Consider the following 21,573-nt stretch of genomic DNA (forward strand, 5'->3'; position numbering starts at 1 on the left):
CTGGCGCTGAGTGTACGTGCTCAGGCCTGGAACGATTGCAGCCATTTGGTCTGTATTTTCACAGTCTCATCTGTCTCCTGTAATGCAGGGGTTGGTTTGTTTGCATAGTGGTTATTTTTGGAAGCAGGAGCATTTTAGGAACAGGCTGACATATTTATTTTAGTTCCTCTATAATTTTTGTTAGAAGGATTCGTATGTTTTCAGAATAAGTTGGGATATATTTATGTGCGTATAGGGAGGGAGTTGTTTTGGGTACTGTATTATTTCACCTAAGACCTAAATTACAGCTTTTCTGGACTTGGCTGAGAGAAGGCAGTGAGTAGAGCCTAAATTGACCGAGTCAGCTGGTGGAGTACCACTGCGAGGAGCTGGTGCTAGAGACCTTCTTGGAGGTGCTGCTCAACTCAGGGATGCAGATGAGTTTTACAGCCTGGTCCTGGCTTTGATGTGCAAATTGGAGTGACTTGGAGTCACCCTGGAGTTACACTTTGTTTCTTCATGACTGCACTGTGCGAAGCTTTTCTAAGGAGACTCTGTCCAACAGCGCATCCAGTGTGCCACGGTGACTTTGCCCATCGTGCAGAAGGTGAAAGGGCAAGCATGGTCCTCTTAAAATAATCTGTGCTGATGCCAGGGAGCTTGAGCACAGCCCGGGCTGCTCTTCAGCCAGCCAGGAGCCTGGAGCTGCAGAGGAACAGCTCTTTTTCAGCTGAGAGATGGGAGATTGAGATGAGATCCTTGGAAGAAATGTTTTGCTGTGAGGGTGGGGAGGCCCTGCCCAGGTTTCCCAGAGCAGTGGTGGCTGCCCCATCCCTGGAGGGGTTCCAGGCCAGGTTGGATGGAGCTTGGAGCAACTGGATCCAGTGTATGGGCTTGGAGGTCCCTTCCAATCCAAACTATTCCATGATTCTATGATCTCAGCAGCTTGGTGCCTCTAGGATGGTACCCACTCCCTCCACATTCCTTAACTGATTTTGCCTTGGCTTGCTGCTGGGGCCTCCCTTTGTAGCACTCAGGGCTGCAAACATGGCTTTGTTCTCCGTAAGGCTGCTCTTGCATGCTCTTCCCCCTCTCATGGGCCCCTCGTAGTACGCTCATTAGCAGCAAATGAAGGAGACTCTGAACTCCCTTTCTCTGTAGGACAGACCATTTCAGATGCCCATCCCTATCACCCCAGCCACTTGTCGCATCAAGGAGCCCTGGACCCCACACATGCGTCCCTCCCTGTGGCTGGTGTCACAGCATGGCACTTCATTCCTCCTCCAGGACTGCTTAACAGGCACTTAATCTCATCATCAACGCATCCTCAGTTAGATGACCTCTTATGGTGGGATCTGCCCAGTCCTGGGGTCCATCATCTAGCTGAGCACTCTCTTTACTCTTCTTATCTTTGGACAGCCTTAGCGAAGAACTTGCAGTGTGCAGGGACCATGCTTGGCTGCGGGGCTGTGGTGTCACTTGGGGGATGCTGGCAAGAAAACAGACTCCTCTGTGGATTAGTGGCTGTTCAGCTTCTTGGGCTTTATCAGCTCTTAGAATCATAGAATCACAGAATCATTAAGGTTGGGAGAGACCTCTCAGCTCATCCAGTGCAACTGTCAGCCCAACCCCACCATGCCTGCTAAACCCTGTCCCCAGCTGCCACAGACACATGGTTTTCGAACCCCTCCACCACTGCCCTGGGCAGCCTCTGCCAGTGCTTCACTGCTCTGTCAGTAAAGAAATTTTCCCTAATATCCGGCCTAAGCCTCCCCTGGCACAGCTTGAGGCCGTTTCCTCTCATCCATCCCTTGTTACTTGGGAACAAAGACGAGCACCCACCCCCACCACAACTTCCTTCCAGGAGCTGCAGAGAGTGATGAGGTCTCCCCTCAGCCTTCTCTTCTCCAGGCTAAACAGCCCCAGGGCCCTCAGCTGCTCCTCATAAAACTTGTTCTCCAGACTTTTCTCTTCCTGCAGGTGACTCTTCTCCTGTGTCTGGTCCCTTCCATTTCTAGTCCTGCTTCGATCTCTTTAATTAAAACAGTTTTATTCTTCCCTAGACACACACTGACGTTTATAGTGTCTGTGAGAAAATCTGATCAGCAGATGCTAGCAAGATGCTTTTTCAGGCTGAAATGCCCTTGTTTAAAAAAGTTACTGTTTTTATTTGCAATTCCAAGGCTTTGCCAAGCAGGAATGCCAGCCAGGAGAGACCAAAGCTGGTTTGGAAGGAACAAAGTTTGCCAGTGTCCAGCACCTCTGTCCCAGAGGCTGGCAGGACAGAGCACTGCAGCTTGGCCTTGTCCCTGCTCCGTCTGTCCCAAGACTCCATAAAAACAATCTGCTGGTAACTGGGAGCTGGGAGTGAAGCAGTCTGCACCATGAGATGCAGTTGTGCACAAGAAGCCTTATGCCTCCTCCTGCTCTTTGTGTGCCTGGTGCACTACCCCCCTCCCAGCACCTACCTGGGGACCCTCCATGGCCCTGCCACCCCTCCAAAAACCCAACGTGCGCGAGGTTCGGGGGCTTCAGCTGCAGGAGGGCGGCTGGAGCTGTGGCCTGGTTATGAGCCAAGAGGAGTGGGAAGTGTTTGTGTATTTCCTGAGGACACAGAGGAAACTCCGGGTATGTCTCCAACTGTGCAGTAGGATGCACACTGGGAATGTGGGTTGGTTTTTGGAAGTGAGTGGGGATTTAGCTGAAATTCCATGGTGTGGTGAGCTCTGGTGAACACATTGATTCTCCAGTGCTGCTGCAGGGCCAGCAGGCTGCGTGTCCCTGTGCTCGGGCTGTGATGGGTGTTTGGTCTGGGTTTGCAAACTGGGTCTGCAGGGAAGTCCTGCGCCTGGGGACACTGGGTCCCAAGAGCTTTGACCAATTGGAACCCCTGCAGTGACCCCACTGGTGTGACCATGTGTGGAGCAGGCACACGCTGCAGGGCTGCTGCATCACCCACTGCTTGGAGCCAAGAGGATGGAGAAAAGCCTTTTTCAAAACATTCTCAGGAAACTTCTTTAACCCAGGGAGAAGGAGTTGGAATTAATTTTCTGTCCAAGTTATGGCCTTATCTCTCTGCAATCCTGGGTTTATCACGTCTTTCCAGAGTTCCTGATGTTATGTTGGAGGCTTGTGTGGCAGCCTTGGGCTGGCCCTGCTCCAGGAATGTGCTCCTTGCTTTTCCTTTCCTTTCTTTGCACATGAATGAGATCGTACCAAACTCTTTGGTATTTGTGTGCTCTGTACAGATTTTTTCCCTGGTTCAGCTCCACCGCGGTCATCCTTAGCCCCTCAGTTTTAAGGGAGACAAAGAGTTCACCAGCCAAAGTCATCCACTCACACATCTTTGCATGCAAAGGTAACTGTAAGCTTGCTTAAAAGGAAGACTATAGTTAGCAACACGCACTTGGTCGTGGCCGAGTGCCATGAGAAGAATCCATTATATTCAATAGCTTGCACTTAACAGAAAATATCTGACCTCTCGTCTTTCCTGAGGAGCAGCAGCCTTGGTAGGACTGTTGCAGTTCCAGAACTTCACAAATCCAGTTCTAAGCAAAATGGATTAAGCCCAGCATGCTCTTGGACACTGAAATGGTTGGTCACTCTGCTACATCTTAATCACTCAACTGGGGCTTGCAGGGTTTTGATTTTTCCTTGCCAAGCAAATACTCAATAACTCCCTCCTGTCTTTCTCCTGGCCACACCTGTGTGAGTATTTGTGTTGCTCTCGCTCAGGGGATCCTACTGTGCCTACTTTCCTTTTCCAGCCCTTCCAATGCCTGCTTCCCTCCTCCACTGCCCTTTTCCTCCTGAGGACTTTGTGCTGTGCGCCCCACCTTTGGGTGAACCTTCCATCTCCCATCAGCCACTCCCTGCCTGATGCTGCCCATGTGCCACGTGGGTCTATGTCCCGTCTTCAGTCCCCTGTGTCCCTTTTTCCTGCCGACTGCCTGCATTGTGGTGTCTCAGAGGTCACTGCTGCTCTCTCAGCTGTCCTTCTCTGCCAGTTCCTTGTCCTGCCTGCGCTCCTTTGCTGCTGTCTCCCTAGACCTGCTTGTCTTGCTCCTCCCAGGGCTGCCGGGCTCTGCTGCTGCCCTAAGTTTCCCTTTTTCATGCCTTGTTTACGGGTGACACCTTTTTGCAGTTCATGATGCCCTTGATAACAAGTGACTTGCTGATTTGTTCCTGTGCCTGTGATTTGATGTTGTGACTGCATGGAATTAACCAGTCTGGCTCTGCGATTCTCACACAGAGCCATGGCGTGGGGCGTGATGTAACTGTTCCTGTTGCACCTTGAATCAAAAAGGGGAACTGATCCAGTTTTGACCATAAAATACCAAACAACAAGCCAGATGTTCTCTGGACATCAGGTTTTCCTTGCCATCAGGTTCCACCTGCCAGCAGAGTCTTGGCAGTGCCCTGCTCTGCTGTGACAGTGGGGGGCACCCAGCAGGAGCTCACGCTATGGGGAAAGGCATGAGCTCTGCTCCCTGCTGCTTGTTGGACCCATGCAGATGTTCGGGGTGGAGGGCCATAAAGATGATCAAGGCACTGGGACACCTCCTGTACAAGGACAGGCTGAGAAAGTTGAGCCTGGCTGTGGGGAGACTTTAGAGCAGGTTCCAGTCCTGAAAGCGGCTCCAGAAAAGCTGGGGAGGGGCTCTTGATCAGGGAGGGCAGGGACAGTACGAGGGGGGAATGGTTTTTAGCTGCAAGAGGGGAGATTGAGATGGGATCTTAGAAAGAACTGTTTTCATATGAGGGTGGGGAGGCCCTGGCCCGGGTTGCCCAGAGCAGAGGTGGCTGCCCCATCCCTGGAGGTGTTCCAGGCCAGGTTGGATGGGGCTTTGGGCAACCGGATCCAGTAGATGGCAGGGGTGTGGGACTGGATGGGCTTTGGGGTCCCTTCCAATCCAAGCCACTCTAGTCTATGATTCTATGCCACGATAGAAGTGGCTTTCACCTGGGGTCAGCTTCCCAGCCAGCCTGTCTGTGGGAGCCTTAACACCTGCCCTCCATGAGGCTGTGTGGGTGTCAACATCACACGGGAGATGTTGTGGTGGGGTGAATTGCCCTTTTTCAGGGGCAGTTCAGGTTTATTTTGGATTGAACTCACATTGTACCTGTCAATTTTGCATCCTCAAAAAGTCAAGGAGCAGCCTACATTTTAGGGGCACATGCCAGACTGCTCAGAGTTGAATACAGCTGTGGTTTTCTAGCAGAGAGGTGTGCTGTTGAGGGGACACGCTGACCTTCCCCAGAAAGCGAGGGCAGAGCTGAGGGCCAGCCAACGCCTCCTCTCCTGTGACCCTGCCAGCATGGGTGGGTGCCAGGAGCCCCAGGTGCCCTTTTGGGCACTGCAGGGCTCCCTCAGTCCAGACCCCTCTGAGGAGCCACGCCAGCATCAGAGGTGGGGTGATAGGGCTGCAATGGGATCTCCCTTCTCCTGCTGCTCCCCTGAGAATGGCTCCTCCTGCCATACCCTCTCCTGGGTGAGCTCTGGAGGCACTGGGCGGGAGTGGATTTCAAGGGTGGCCCTGGTTCCATCCTCTTCATATGGCTTTTATTCATAACAACAATGTGGGTTAGACAGAACCTTCTTCCTGCAGCCTCTGCCCCTTCTCCTCCCTTTTCCGCCCCACGGGGCAGAAGAGAAGATTTAACCTCTGTTTTCAGCTCCACACTGGAGTGGGCACTGCCGTGTTACTTTAGTGGTAGCATCTCTGGGGCTTGCACCCCTTCTTCTGTTTTTGACTGGGATAGAGTTAATTCTGTCCCTGTAACTGATATAGGTGATGTTTTAGGTTTAGCGCGAGAATAAGGGTGACAATATGTTGATGGGTTTAGTTGTTGCTAAGAAATGCTTACACCAAGTCAAGGACTTTTCAGCTTCCCATGCTCTACTGGGCAGCCAGTGCGCAAAAAGCTGCGAAGGAGTGTTGGTTGACAGTGGCAGAACATGGGCCAGCAGTGGCCCAGGTGGGCAAGAAGACCAACGGTATAATGGCTTGGATCAGCCATGGGGTGGCCAGCAGGAGCAGGGAAGGGATCGTCCCCCTGGACTCGGTGCTGGTGAGACTGCACCTCGAATCCTGGGGTCAGTTTTGGGCGCCTCACTCCAGGAAAGACATTGAGGGTCTGGAGTGCATGCAGAGAAGGGAATGGAGCTGGGGGTGGGTCTGGAGAACAGGGGTTGTGGGAGCGGCTGAGGGCCCTGGGGCTGTTCAGTCTGGAGAAGAGGAGGCTGAGGGGAGACCTCGTCGCTCTCTGCAGCTCCTAGAAAGGAGGTTGTGGGTAGGAGGGTGCTGGGCTCTTCTCCCAGGTGACAAGGGATGGGACAAGAAGAAATGGCCTCAAAATGTGCCAGGGAAGGTTTAGACTGGATATTGGGGAAAATGTCTTTACTGACAGAGTGGTGAAGCCCTGGAACCGGCTACCCAGGGCAGTGGTGGCGTCTCCATCCCTGGAGGGGTTCAGAAACCATGTGGCTATGGCACGTGGGGGTTGGGCTGATGGTTGGACTAGATGATTTGAGAGGTCTTTTCCAATCTTAATTATTCTGTGATTCTATGATTGGAAGCTGGCCAGGATATTACATATCATATGGTGTTGTGCTCAGTATATACCTGCGGTGGAGTTGGACAGGGACAGGTTCACTGCTCGGGGATGGGCTGGGGACTGGCCACTGGATGGTGAGAAATTGAGTTGTGTATCACTTGTTTTGTATATTCCATTATTATTATTATTATTATTATTATTATTATTATTATTATTATTATTATTATTATTATTATTATTATTTTCTCTTCCTTTCCTGTCCTATTGAGCTGTCTTTATCTCAGCCCACAAGTTTTACCTTTTTTACGATTCTCCTGCCCCATCCCACCCAGGTGAAGGAGGAGCGAGCAGGTGCGTGGTTCTGAGTTGCCAGCTGGGGTTAATCCACGCCACTGGGGCAGCCAAAATGGGGCATTGGCTTTGCTGAGCCCCTCTACTCCCACCAGGCCAGCTTTTGGGGTAGACGTGTCCGGGTTAAAGGCTGGTGTGCCCTGTCTGAGTGCTGCCCAGCCCAACACCTGTTTTACCACAAACCCCTTACACTGATCTGCCTGCAAACCGGCCCTACAGCACTGCCCAGGTTGTGCTGTTGGGGAGCGAGGACCCTAGGGCTGGAGCAGCTTCTCTGGGTGGCAGAGGGGTTATGGTTTGGCAGCAGGCCATACCTGTCCTTCACCCCACCTTACACCTACTGGGCCACCAAGGGCTTTGTCCCATCAGCTGCAGGAGGAGGGCAAGAGATTGCAATGGGAATGGTGTCATTCACTAGTCACTCCCCACGTTTATCTTTCAGGAGAGCAGGTGTGGGCTTCAAGCAGGGATCAGGTGGCCCAGAGGTCCCCTGCATCCCCACGGTGTGTGAGCCCTGCGGGCAAGCTCTTGCATGGGGAGGGTACCTACGTTGTCGGGAGCCAGGGGTTTGGTGTTCCAAGGCGGCAACAACAACAGGATGCAGCTCCCAAAAGGACAGGATCCTGCTTTGTGGATCTTCCATGAGGTGCCTCGTGCATCTCGCCAGGCTTCAGCACTCCTACGGGCGCACAGCCCTTGCTGTGAGCTATCAGAGCATAAGTGGAGGATGCTCACCTGATCCAAATCGCCTGTTGGGTGGCGTGAGTTGATGTCAGGGCCTGGCAGGGGGAGCGACCTCCCCTGCTCTGTGCCAGGGAGCTGCTGATGTGGCTTGACCCCATCTCTTCTTCCTCTCATCTTCCCTAAGCCCATTAAATCACTGAATGGCCCCTGGCAACACTTTGATCTTCCTGGCCCCAGAGGCAGCAGCTCTGCAGCTCCCAGACACCCCCTTTGCCTCAAGGCTCTGGCCCAGACTAACGTGGCTCTCGTGTCCCGCAGATCCGACTGGGTGGAGATCATCGAGCCCCGCTCCCAGGAGCGGATGTATGTCAACCTGGCCACTGGGGAGTGCGGCTGGGAGCCCCCTCCCAACCTGAAGGTGCGCCAGTCAGACCAGAAGCAGTGGTGGGAGCTCTTTGACCAGAACAACAACCGCTTCTACTACTACAATGCCATCACGCAGCAGACAGTGTGGCACCGGCCCCAGGGCTGTGACATCGTGCCCTTGGCTCAGCTCCAAGCCATGAAGCGCAATTCCCAACCCGACTGCCGGGGCAGCACGGGCAGCGACGGGAGAAGCACTCCCATCCAAATGGCCCTCCTGCAGGAGATGGAGAAGGGCAAGGGGGACTGCGCCACTGAGAAGAGGAAGGAGCCTGGCAGGTAGGGAGAGCTTTACCCTTCTCTAGTTTTGTCTTATGGTTGACTTCTATTGCCAGGCAGACACTGGTTGCCCAAGAGAAGGACTCAGCAGCTGTGCTGTGCCATGAGGGCGCAGTGCTGGGGCAGAGTGCTGCCAGGCCAGTGCTATGTGCCCTCTCGTCCTCGGGGTTCCCTTTCACCAATGTGGTACCACTTGGATGCCCCCAGTCTGGGCCAGGCACGATAGAAACACCCATGAAAAATATTCATCACTCCAGAGCCCTTTGTGCCAAACTGGAGAGGGATGGGTAGGCATGTCCTGCAGTGATGACAGCTTTGTTGGATGCTCATGGCAGGATTTGCTGGGATGCCGTGTGAGGCTGCTGCGGCACTGGCTGCTCTGGCTCTTTCCCTCCCTGCTGGCTCGGCTGCTTGCATGCACTTGCAGCTCTGGCCAGGGTGGGAGGTGGAGCAGCAGGGACGGAGCTCCTGGGCAGTTATTTGCTCACATCAAGCCCAAAATGAAAGAACAATAACGAGATGCTGTTTTGTTTGGCTATGAGATTTTCTTTCACTCAAACCAGTCTGACAACAATCGAGGGTTTTTTGTGCTGGAACTTGGCCAGATCTGGCTGCACAAAAGCATTCCCAAAAGTCTTCTCTCCCCAGTCCCTGTGGGATGGCCCCTCCACCTGGGGCACTGCACAGGGCTGTTCTGCTGCCCTCCTGCCCCATCTGGGCATCGTCCTGCCCTGGAGATTGTGGCACCAGCAGCCGGGGGAGGCCGTGCCATGAGTGGGGTTGAGTTATGCTGAGGAGAAGGGACTCATGCAAGGGCTCACCGAGAGCTCCGGTGAACCTGGCACTATTGCTATCCATGTCAGTACTCCAAGTACCAAATCTGGGCAATGCAGTGTGCCAGGCTTCTCCCAACAGCTTGGCTTGGGGATTGAGATTGCCTCTCTGAGTGCCTGGTGCTGCTGGGGAAAGAAGAATAATGGCAACATGATGAAAACCATGTAGGATGGTGATTCTGGAAAATACTATACCCTAGAGCACCCTAAACTGAGGTTTATCACTTCTTTGCTGCCCCCTGCAAGGTGCTACCTTATTCACTCAATATGTGTGACTGGGAGGCAGTGTTGATGCACATAGAGTGCACCAGAAAGAGCCCAGAGCTTTACTGGTACCTCCAGTGTCTCCTGCGTCACCTCTGAGCTTCAGACCCAGACAGGGGATGATCCCTGCTCTTCCAGGAGAAACCCAAACAGTGAGAAATGCCTTAAGCTGAAACCCAGTAGCATCTCGGGTGTCAGCGCTGGTTCTCCTGCAAGGAAGGGAAGTGGGAAGGGGTCCTCCCTCGCTCCATCCAAAGGCCAAGTCTTTGCAAGAATCTAAGGGCACTTTGAGCCGGCAACAAACTCCACTGAAGGACAGGCACTGGGAGAGGTGTAAGCTTGCTTGGGGGCTAACAGGCTGCTGGGTGGTGTGAGGCTCTGCAGAGCCTCACACCCAACAGCATTTGCCAGTGGAGGCTGCTTTCTTGGAAGCAGGACACTGAGCAGTTTCCTTGCATATCGGTCACATGTCATCACTCTCGTTTGTGAATGGGGGTTGCTTGTCTGATCATGGCATGGAGAATGATTTCCCGACCTGAGGCTGACACCCAAGGAGAGATTTCTTGCCTTTTCCTAGCTCGTAAAATGGTAAGCAAGGAGCTGAGCCCAAAGCAAGTGTTCCCAGGTGAGATGTCTGCTTTAATAACAGTAAAAGCACATTAAGCTTGTCAGCTCTGTTCTCTGCGTTGTTCTCCAAGGACAAACATAAGTCTATGCTCTTCCTTCCCTGGGCAGGGATGCAGCTGTATTAACAGAGGGCTAATATGCTGAGTGCTGTTGGTAGCGTTTTACATCGTTATAGGTACCTGTGCCCAAGACAGTTTCACTTTTGTCTCTAAGGATAGCACAAAAGTCTTGGTTTTCTCCCCTTCACGTTTGTCATCCTGTGATAGGTGGAGAGGCTAGAAGAGATCAGTGTGGTCCCCAAGAAGGCCTCCTGCAAGCACGTGCCTGGAGAGCTTGGGGAAGGGGGTTCATCCTTTTTTCAGTAATACTTTGTGGTTGAGGGGTTTTTTTTGCTTTTAGCAGACATTTCTTTCTCACTCTTCCTCTCTCGTGCCTTCTATAAGCACCGCTAATTCCGCTGTGCCTGCTGCCATGTCTTGGTGCTGCCAAATGCTCGGCACACTGATCCTGAAAGTCTCAAATGGAGCAGAGATGCTCCCTGGACAGGCAAGCGATGCACCACTGCTCCTTGCTGCCTGTTCCCTCTCTCTCCGTGCCCGTCTCACCGTGTCTCTTGCTGCCCCACCACTCACTGCTGCTCTTCCAGCTCTCTAAGGCACACCGCCTCGGAGCAGCCTTTGCCAGACACTGGCTCTTGGCTTCCGCAGGTGGCTGTCCCTTTTCCTCAATTCTTGTGGTTCTCCCAGGGCTGGGGACTTCTTTCAGAGTGGGGTTCCAAATTTCACCTTGCAATAATGATGCATCTCAAAGTCCTTCAGGCAGAAACCCACTGTCCCTGGGAACATCCTTGTCCCCAGGACAGGAGAGGCAGGGGTGCCTTTGTGTGGTCCCAGGTTGTGCTGCCCGTCCCCTCCTTGCCTGCCTTCCCACAGCTCAGCATCCTGGATGGGGAGGGAGAAGGGGCTTGGTCGTACCATGCCAGGAAAGTGTGCGAGACAAGAACTCAGTGTATGTGTGTTGTGAAGCCTGTGAAGGTGGCTATGAGGTACCTCTGCCTCTTCCACATCTGATTTGCCTCATCACAGGCTTCTGTCTCTTGAGCCCCAGTGCCAGTAATGCTAACATTAAGTTCTTTATAATTGGGGAAGGAACCCTGTCAGGATTCCCAATGCAGGTTTGTTTCCTTCTCTGGCCTTGGGGCAGGGCATGCAGGGAGGGAAGAGCAAACAATGAAGCTTCTGAGCCTAGGAAGAGCTGCTGGGTCCTCTAGGTCTGCTGGAGCTGGTGTGCGGGCTGGGAAAGCCATTGCTGAGTCATGGTGTTTATATTGGAGCTACTTGAAAGCATTCCTTGAAGGAACCATCCTAAGGGACTCAGCAGGGTCTCTGCTGCTGGTGACTGAAGAACATGGCCGAGAGGCTGTGCTGGGATGTTTCTCCACCATTGGCATTGCTTCCCATCAGGGCTTTCACTGCTCAGAAGGATAAGGCTGAACCTTTTTCCATGCTAGAAAGGCAGGAAGTCCCGGTTCTCTTCCTTTACAAACCTCCTGATCTAGGAGTGTGTGATGGCCGCAAGCTGGAGCTTGGCTCCCTCTGCCCTCAGTGACGCTGGAGCAACGCAGCTCCCCTGTCTCCTCCAGCCCTGTGAGACCCCCTGGATATCCTGGTGGATCCACCTAAGGACACTGCTGTGGCGTGAGGAACATGCCCAAGTCCCACACCAGCCCTGAAGGCAAAGCAGTACGCAGCAGGCATTGGTGCACCCAGGGAGGTACCAACACCCCACAGGTACTGGGCAGCCCCTGCAAACGCTTGGGTATGTGGAGCAGTCCTCGCATCCCAAACTGCAGTCAGGGAGGATGGTGAACAGCCAGTGGTAAGGGCAGGATGGGGATGGCACTCATGAGGACACACGGCCCTTTGACCAACCAGGCCCCGCTCCCTGGGGCTGCAGGGACTTCTTCTCACACTGGTGCTGAGGAGTGGTGGATGGTGGCCTTGCTCATCTCCTGCCTCTGACTGCACCTTTGCAGCCCATGCTACTCAGCTGCCCTACGCGGCCGTCACACACAAGGACCCCATGCCGTTGTTCCCTGAGAGCTACCAGAGTGCTGCTGGGATCTGCCAGCTCCAGAGTTTGCAGCAGTTGATCAGAAATGGCCCAGAGTGGGCGGTCTCCCAGCGCGAGCTTTTGCCCCCCGGGTTGAAGGAGGGAGCATGAGGCAGTGGAGCCCGTTTCCCTGGTCCTGTTGTCTGTCAGGACGCAGACCTCAAGTGCCAGAATACTGCTGCGCAGAGGCTTGCTGCTCACGGCTGACGTCTTGCCTCCATGCCTTGCCATGGCTGGTTGGCCAAGCCATCCTGCTGGCGGATCTGAGGGAGCCTGTGGAGCTGGCGCAGGGAGAGCCCTGTGCTAGTGCAGAATTCCTGCTGCTCTGCCCTCATGGCTGAGTCTCCACACTGTGCTCTCATCCACGCAGGGCCAAGGTGTGAGAAGTGGCTCGGGACATTAAAGACATTGTGCTTCAGGGTGCCCGTTGCCCTCTGGCTAGTGGCAGGTCGCAGGTGGCAGCCTGTTTTCTGTGGGAGGCCAAAAATCTGGGCCAAAATCTGAGCTTTGCTCCTTTTCACAGTGCAGGGGGGAGGTCATTGCCTGCTGGGGCCCCACAGGATCCCAAAATCATAACAACATGCTGGGGCGAGAGCCCGTCTCTGTTAGCTGGGCAGGTGGTGTTGCCCAGCCGTGCACCCGGGCAGGGACGGATCGGGACGTGCCCGGTGCGAATCGGGACAGGCACTGCTCCAACGGATCGGGTGCGAGGTGGTGCTGCTGCCGAGGGTGCAGGCAGGGAGAGGCTCCTTGCTGCGGCCTAGAGCTGAGCGAGAAACGAGCAGAGCTTCAGGCTGAGTCCCTGCCACTCCGGATCAGCGTGCCTCTGGGGAACACTGGAGTGGCACTGGTGGCCCTGCCGATGCCGGGTGCTACTGGCACACATTGAGCCTGCGTGGGGAGATCATAGAATCATAGAACCACCAGGCTGGAAGAGATCCACCGGGTCGTCGAGTCCAACCATTCCTATCAAACACTAAACCATGCCCCTTAAACACCTCCACGGAAGGGGACTCAACCACCTCCCTGGGCAGCCTCTGCCAGTGCCCAATGACCCTTTCCATGAAAAATTTTTTCCTAATGTCCAGCCTGAACCTCCCCTGGTGGAGCTTGAGGCCATTCCCTCTCGTCCTGTCCCCTGTCACTTGGGAGAAGAGCCCAGCTCCCTCCTCTCCACAACCTCCTTTCAGGTAGTTGGAGAGAGCAATGAGGTCTCCCCTCAGCCTCCTCTTCTCCAGGCTAAACACCCCCAGCTCTCTCAGCCGTTCCTCATAAGACCTGCTCTCCAGCCCCCTCACCAGCTTCGTTGCTCTTCTCTGGACTCGCTCCAGAGCCTCAACATCCTTCTTGTGGTGAGGGGCCCAGAACTGAACACAGTATTCGAGGAGCGGTCTCACCAGTGCTGAGTCCAGAGGGAGAAGAACCTCCCTGGACCTGCTGGCCACCCCATTTCTGATCCAAGCCAAGATGCCATTGGCCTTCTTGGCCACCTGGGCCACTGCTGGCTCATGTTCAGTCGCTGTCAACCATCACCCCCAGGTCCTTCTCCTCCAGGCAGCTTTCTAGACAGACTTCTCCTAGTCTGTAGCACTGCATAGGGTTGTTGTGCCCCATGTGCAGGAGTCTGGTTGTGCTGTGCCTGACAGAGGTGGGTCTGCCCAGCCTTCCCGAGGGGCTGGTTTGGCTGCACATGGCTGGAAGCGCGATGGTGTAGGTGAGGGAGAGGAGTAAACCTGGGAGATGACTCAAGTGACATGGAGTCCAGTGCCTTCCCACAGAGCACAGGGCCATTTTCCAGCTGGGGATCTCTCATGGTAGTGGGACACACCAGCAGCTCCGGGGCCATGATGTTGCGCGGCTGCAGCTCTTCTCCCTGGGACCCAACAGATGGATGGTGCTAGTCTGGATGTGACACTGCTCTGGCTGTACCACTGGGTTGAAATCACTCCTGTGCAATCACTCCTGGCCTGCCCACCGAGTTGGGAGCCTGTGAATGCCTCTGTCATCCTTGTTCTTGACAAAGCTCTTCTCCCGTCTCACTCCCCTGCCATGAACCAAGCTGCTGGCATAGTGCAGGGGTAGGCAGAGGGTGCCAGAAATGCTCCTTTGAACACCTACCAAATGCTGCTGCTCTGGTTTTTCCTGTTAGGCCAGGAGCTCTTCGAGGAACTGCTGGGTCTCTAGCAATGACTATACTTGGGATCAGAGCTTGTCTTCATGCAGGAGGAAGGCACAAGTGTAAGAAGTCCCTGCAGCCCCAGGGAGCGGGGCCTGGTGGGTTGCATGGCCATGTGTCCTCATGAGTGCCACCTCCATCCTGCCCGTACCACTGGCCGTTCCTTGCCTGTGTCCTTACTTGGCTCTGCTGGCAGTCGATGCTGCTGGTGGTCACTGCCTGCTCCAGGAATTGTGCCTCTGGGAAGAGGCAGGCAGAGGATGAGCTGCTGACCATAGAATAAGAGGCTCACAGAACAGTTTGGGTCAGAAGGGATTTTAAAGTCCATCCAGTTCCACCCCTCTGCCATGGGCAGGGACACCTCCCAGGGATCTGGTTGCTCCAAGCCCCATCCAACCTGGCCTGGAACCCCTCCAGGGATGGGGCAGCCACCACTGCTCTGGGCGACCTGGGCCAGGGCCTCCCCACCCTCACAGCAAAACATTTCTTCCTGAGATCTAATCACAATCTCCCATCTCTCAGCTGGAAATCGTTCCCTCTCGTCCTATCCTTGCACTCTCTGATCCAGAGCTCCTCCCCAGCTTTCCTGGACCCCTTGCTTTTGGCTTCTGATGGCAAAGCAGGAGAACAGGGCTGAGCTTGCTGGCAGCTTAGGCAGGTGGAGGCCAATCCCAAATCCCTCAGTGTTTCCCAAGCAGCTGCTCTTGGGATGGGGCTCGGGTCATTCTTGGGCTGCTGTGGTGGCAGTGGGACAGTTCTTCCTCATGGCACAGGCATCTCCATCTTGAGCAGCGCCCTTTGCAGCGGGAGGTGCTGGGAGAGGTCCCAGAGCAAAGGGACCCTGGAATGGGAAGCAGAGGGCAGCGGCTGTTTCTCAGACCTCCTCCGGTCACCCGGGCAGTTGTACGAGGCAGAGTCGTGTCTGTCGTAGGGGGGGAGCCAGGCCCCGCAAAGGCAGCCACGTGGCACGGAGTGGCCAGAGGGTGGCAGAGGCCTTTGGACCCTGGCTGGGAGCCAGCGGCTGTGCCCACAGCGCGGCAGCACCAGCCTGCGTCACTGTGCCAAGGTGGGAGTCCCGGCAGCGATGTCAGAGAGGATGTTTTGCCAAAACTGTGGTCAGCGGTGGGCGGGGAAGGGGCAGGGGCACGACAGCCCCTTAGGAGTAGGGTGGGTGGGAGCAGATGTGGGATGTTGGGTGTCGGGCAGGGGAAATGGGGCACCCACAGTGACATGGGGCTGCCCTCCTGTGTCCTGGTGGGGTGGCTGTGCCCTGCGGGGGGGAGAGCCGTGGCCGGGAGCACAGGCAGAGCACAGCCAGGGCAGCCATGCTGCAGGGCACTGGGACCCAGCAGGTCAAAGGTCTCTGGAGAGCAGGAGCAGAGTGGAAGAGGGTTGGGATGTCCCGATACCCTGGGGCTTAGCAGGGAAGGCACAAGGTGGGGGCACTCACTGAGAGGCAGCTCTGGGTACGCAGTGCAGGTGGGTCTGTCTGCGCAGGGGCCATGGAGGACAGGTCACCGGCACAGGATGGGGAGCAGTGTGAAGGTTCTAGTAGTGCAAAACGGCTGTGAAGTTATTACGGGAACGTCTTCTGTCCCAGACAGGGTATGGGAGTGCACCTTCTAGTCTTACCCAGTGACAGCTGGTGGCAGATACATGGGGGAGGAGACAAAATGGGTCTGGGTTAAAGGAGACTTTCCTGGGGACAGCGGTGCCATTGAAGACCTGGAAGCTCAGGCTGGTTTAACCAGACCATTCGCTTTTCCTCAGAGCTGCTGAAGACAGACCAGCTCTAGCCAGGGTGTGCCTTTGGGACTGGGAGGTAGCAGCGGGCATGCTAGGTTGTGCTGAATCCTGAGTACCACCTGAGGTCACAGGGTGCTCCTGGCTGAGTAAGGCTTCACAGCCATGAGGGGTGAGCGAAGCCAGGAGGTTTGGCCAAAGGAACCAGATCTGAGGGCATCTGAACCGGACTGGGTCAGGGGGGATGTTCTGCAGAGGCTCAGTGAGTTGTGTGAGAATGGAACACGCATCCTGAGGACTGAGTTTGTCCGCCCCCATATGCCTCCCGTAGACCTCAAGGTTCGTCTGCAAAATGTGTGTTTTGAAATGTACAGCACAAAAAACGCATGTTCTGGAAGGATTGTCATCATAGTCTGAAGGCAGACACTTGGGGTTATTTTCCAGCTCACTGCTTGAGTGCTCCAGGATAGTTTACTGATCTGCAGCTGGTCGTTCTGGTGCCATACCAGCTAATGAGCCTTGGGAAGCGTAGGCCGTTTCCTATCTCGGTGCTGCTGATACCAGACAGGTTACAGTTTGATGAACTTGTTTCATCTTGTTGTTCTGCTGTGCATGACTCAGTAATTTATCATGTGTGTAACAACAATGTGTTTCTCTTTTGGGAAGGGGATCACCAGGAAAAAGCAGTGCAGAGCTGATAGAACTGTTTGGGGAATCTCTGGGCACTTTGAGATGCCCAGTTGGGTGTTTGGGTGGAAGTAGAGCATACTGCAGTTAATATAATTCTTAAATAACTCCCTGTGTTTTTATCTTCCTTCCTTTAGGGAGACTCCTACCCACTGGCAGCCTCTGCCAGGCACGAAAGCAGCCATGTTGGTCAAAGTGAACAGTCTGAGGCAGATACAGAGCTCATCAAACAGTTCTCTTCAGCTGCAGAGCACTCCAGAGGCCAGCAGCCAGAAATCTCTGCCAAAGCCAGCCATATATGCTCAGCCTCAATTCACATCCCAGAGCCCTGGAGTCACAAAGCAAATGCCAACAGGAGAAACAAAGCAAGCTATGCAGGTCAAGAAGATGGAGAACGGTGGGTTTTGCCTAGTGTTGATGAATGGTCCAACCTCTCAAACACCTCCAAGGAGCCAAACAGGAACCACCCAGCCCGCATCCCCCAGGTATGCCTCCCCTGCACCTATATACGATGAGCCGTCTCTGGAGTCTCCAATTTATGATGAGCCACCAGTAGATATGGACACGGAAAGCATCAGTGTGAGTGGGATGTCCCCACCAAGGTCACCAAGCAATAGCTTAAAGAAGCATCTGCAACCAACCAAATTATTACAGCATCCAAGTATGCAACAGCAGCAAGCTGCAAAGAAGCACGCAAGGAATCCTTCTTCCACTGAATACAGCCCGGCTGGAAGAGAATATATAAAACACATGGTCAACATTGACCAGTCTTCCAAACTCTCCCACCCTTCTGCTGCAACAGCTGATGCCTCTGCTAAACTGCCTGGCCAGCTTGCTTCAAAGGACAGCTTCAAGCAGTCTTGGAGGATCTTGGAAGCCAATGTCCTCAAGAACATGGAAGCCCACCACAGTCGGCAGAGCAGCCTGCAAGCTCAAGAGTACCCAACCGGTATAAGCCATCAGGATTCTGGTTATTCAACTGGCCCTTCTCCGAGCCTGAGGAAAAGGAAAGGAAGGAGGCAAGGAACAGGTCAAGGAAGACCTGGCTCTGTGGGCAGCAGCAGCGAGGTCACAGCTTTGAATGATAAGCTGATTGCTGAGATGCGTGCTGTGGTGGGCAGGTCAGCAGCTTGCAGGGGAAGCAAAGCCAGCCTCGACACTGAAAGTCTGGAGAGTGGCATCCCGGCAGAGAGCAGCAAAGTCAGATTTCAGTCTGACCACTTGAGAAAGTGCATCAGCCGGAGCTCAAGGGATGACGTCTCGGCTAGCAATAGATCTCTGTATAGACAGGGCCTGGAGAGCAGAGGCAGCTTTCCTGAAGATGTGGCTGCTCCACAGGACACAGTGAGGCAGAAGAGGACTTTTGAGAAAATAGATTCGTTAGAAAAGAATGTGACTAGCCAGACAAGTTTGGCTTCATCAGATGCTATGCGCCACTCCTCCCAGGTACCTTCCCATCCATGCTGGGTCCAACGCACCCTTTTTCTGGGCTCCTCAGTGGGTTTGGTGGATATGCTTGTGGGTGGAACATGTCTGTGCCGGCAGATTAGCAAACAGGTCACAAAGCTTCGCAGTTTTGCATGTGAAGACCCCAGCTCAATGTTTCCCTATAACATAGCATTTCTGCAGAATTTAGCTTGCCATCTTTTTTCCTGTTTGGACTTGAGGGAACCTTCTGCTTCATGGTTCAAGTTCCGATTTAGGTTCTATGTAGGTAATTTTATATCCTGTGAAGGTTTTGTCTCTTTGCTCACTCTATCAATTATTTCACTCCTGCTGAGCAGCCTGAGGCTCTACATCTCTCTGTGAGGCACAGCTGATAACAATCCTCCAGCATGAACACTGACTATTTCTTGTAAGCCTTTGTTCTGTCTTCTCTCCTGTTTAATAGTCCACAGCCTTTCAGGAAGAAACTTTGCATAGCTCCTTTCCCATTTCAGACTGCTCCAGTAGCCCTGTGTGGTGTAACTTTCCTCTAAAAGCCGAGCTGATTCTTCCCCACTGTATCAGGTTGACGTGTGTGCATTCTCTTTATTGTAATTTCTGATCAATAGTGCCTTGCTTTCACCTGAAACCACATGACTGGTGTCATGTTTCTGTGTTTTGCATTCTTCAGGTGCAGGGCCAGCCTGAGCTTACATGACTCACAGTTAATAGTGCAGCAATTTCATTTCCCAGCCTCTTTAGCCTTGTTGGAAGAACACTGTCCGGCCTTCTGGATGTGTTACACCTCGTTGTATTGACAGGGAGAGCTGAGACTTGATGTCTTGATTATGCACGAGAGATGGTGGAGTGGGAAAAGGCTGTAAATAACCTTGGAAATGAAGGATAATACTTGATGTGTGATAAGATGGAGAGAGAGAATGAAGTGGAAGATGTGAGGAGATGGATGTTGTGGTAAAGGCAATGAGTTCATAAATAAATACTGTATTTGCAGAAAAGGTCCTGAGATTGAAGGGTATGGATGCATTAGATTGAGTCCAGAGGTGGTCACAAAGATGATCCAAGGGCTGGAGCACCTCCCATACAAGGACAGGCTGAGAGAGTTGGGGTTGCTCAGCCTGGAGGAGAGAAGGCTCCAGAGAGACCCTTGAGCAGCTTCCAGTACTGAAAGGGGCTCTGGGAATGCTGGAGAGCGGCTCTGGATCAGGGAGAGCAGGGATAGGACGAGGGGGATCAGTTTTGAGCTGAAAGAGAGGAGATTAAGGTGAGATCTCAGGAAAAAATGTTTTGCTGTGAGGATGGGGACTCCCTGGCTCAGGTTGCCCAGAGCAGTGGTGGCTGCCCCATCCCTGGAAGTGTTCCAGGCCGCGTTGGATGGGGCTTGGAGCAACCGGATCCAGTGTGAGGTGTCCCTGCCCATGGCAGGGGTGGGACTGGATGGGCTTTGAGGTCCCTTCTGACCCAAACCATTCTGTGATTCTATGTAAGAGTCCAAGTAACAGGAAAGAGGTTGCAGAGAATATGGCAGCAAAATCATTGCCTTGCCTGAGAATGGCTCTGTGTGTGGCTTGAGTCACCAGTGATGTCCTGTGCTGGGCCTGTGTGATGGAGAGGAGGACTGGAAGATGAGGAAATTCATTATCCAAGGAGGATGGGCAGAAGTTCTGAGACAGGTTGAGCAGAGGTGGATGCGTGCTGTCAGCACAAAGGTAATAGCTGGGTGGTTGTGTGAACGAGATCTGAGAGATGATGAACTCTAGAGAGAGAAGAGGAGAGACCCAATAGCCTGTTGACTTTAGAGAGTATGAGGAGGTGAATCCTCAGAATTAGCATGCTGAAAGAGCAGTTGGGGTGGTAGGAGGAAAGCCAACCCCGGGCATGGAGGGTGGATGGAAGGAGACCGAGGGTGGAGATGACAGAGCAGTGCAGACAGGGCTTTTAGATAGTGTTGAGTGAGTTCAGAGAGGGCGAGGAGGCAGAGGGGTAACACAAGGGATAAAAAACCAAAACAAAACACAAAAGCAGGAGAAATGGTTGTGCCTCAGGCCGGCAAGAAGAGGTGGAGTGTGATGTTTGCTGATCCCGTCATCCACTTGTAGGTACATGTTGGGCATGAGATAGGAGGGGTTGGACTGCCCATCCTGTGTCATGAGTTCAGCAGTTCCTTCTTACTGAGAAGAAAACACTGATTTGCTCTAAGTTTTTAGTAGCTCACGTGGATTTTGGGGCTGACTGTAGGCGAGGACTGGAACAGAGCGTGGCGCACATTAAAGGAGATCTGCACAGAAGGAAAATGCATGTTTTGTTTCACTTTTTCCACTCCAAAACCAAAACTTACAGATTTCTGTTTCTTTATCTTCCTTTAAAAGCCCCAGACCTTAAAATAATCTTGTTTGGCTTTTTCCTGTTTGCTGGAGATCTCCTTGGAGAACGCAGAGCAAAGAGTGGGCTATTAGTCGCTGTATGAAGGAAAGTTAATTCTAACAAAAAAGTCTGCTTCCATCTGAAACAGAGAATTCTGAATGGGGAAAATGAGTGTCTTCTACTCACAAGTAGTTGTTGCACATCATTTTCTTGGGATCAGTACTACCAAAGCTCTAATAATGTAGTTGTTTGTAGCAGTTGCTGGGGAAGAAGGATGGACAAGGACTGCGTGTAGAAGCTGAATACGCAGTCTGGGAGGAAGGGAGGTCTTTGTCTGCTGTGTATGTCTGTGAACGTGTGAGCAAAGATCTTGTCTGTGGAGCACACGAGTGATCCCTGCAGCCTGCAGGTGGGGAGCAGCAGACCCTAGTTCCTGGAGCAAAAGCAACCCAGGACTTGTGAACAATTTGGATTTAATTTGAGGAAGATTATGCCTGTCTTGGTTATGAAATTATAGTAGGGATCTCATTATAAAGGTGTTCCCAAGTCCTGTGCAAGGGTACCCACAGCAGTGCTGGGTCTGTAGCCGCAGCCTGTATCCTCCCTGTGGATGCTGAGGACCAGGGTGTGTTTGGCAGGAGGTTGTGTAGTCTGTAAGGTCTGGGGAGAAACAGCTCTGTTGGTGATGGAAGCTGACTCACATAGATATCCAACCTCCTGCACTTCACCAGCTCAAATGCCATTTATCCTCCAAAATAGTTATGCCCACGCTCCAGTGTGCCTGTCCCAGCTTCTCCTGCCCCGTGTCTGGGTCTGGGCAATATTTCTACTGGGAAGGTCATGGTGGAACTGCAATCCATGTTTTGAATGCCTCAGCAGAGCTGCCCATGGCTCAGCAGCTCCCGATGGGCTCTCACTGTCTTGATTTGGGTTGGTCTTGACTTTTTTTTTTGCTAGAACTTGGAAAACTAGTAAAGGAAGGAATGGTCTGTGGGATTATAAAGGCCACAAGAGTAAAGGTGAGAAGGAAACAGCGCCACTTGTGCTGTG

General features: G+C 53.3%; 1 protein-coding gene across 1 annotated transcript in view; it reads left to right on the forward strand.

Annotated features, from left to right (window-relative positions):
• LOC138728667 (rho GTPase-activating protein 39-like) overlaps positions 1–21,573 on the forward strand; it is a 56,767-nt gene that overhangs the window by 20,216 nt on the left and 14,978 nt on the right. The window contains exons 2-3 of the mRNA XM_069872206.1: positions 7,891–8,274; positions 16,854–18,162. Of these exons, the coding sequence (XP_069728307.1) occupies positions 7,891–8,274; positions 16,854–18,162 (1,693 nt within the window). The remainder of the gene's footprint in view (positions 1–7,890; positions 8,275–16,853; positions 18,163–21,573) is intronic.

Source organism: Phaenicophaeus curvirostris, chromosome 18 (genome assembly GCF_032191515.1).
Source record: "Phaenicophaeus curvirostris isolate KB17595 chromosome 18, BPBGC_Pcur_1.0, whole genome shotgun sequence".
NCBI classification, from domain to species: domain Eukaryota; kingdom Metazoa; phylum Chordata; class Aves; order Cuculiformes; family Cuculidae; genus Phaenicophaeus; species Phaenicophaeus curvirostris.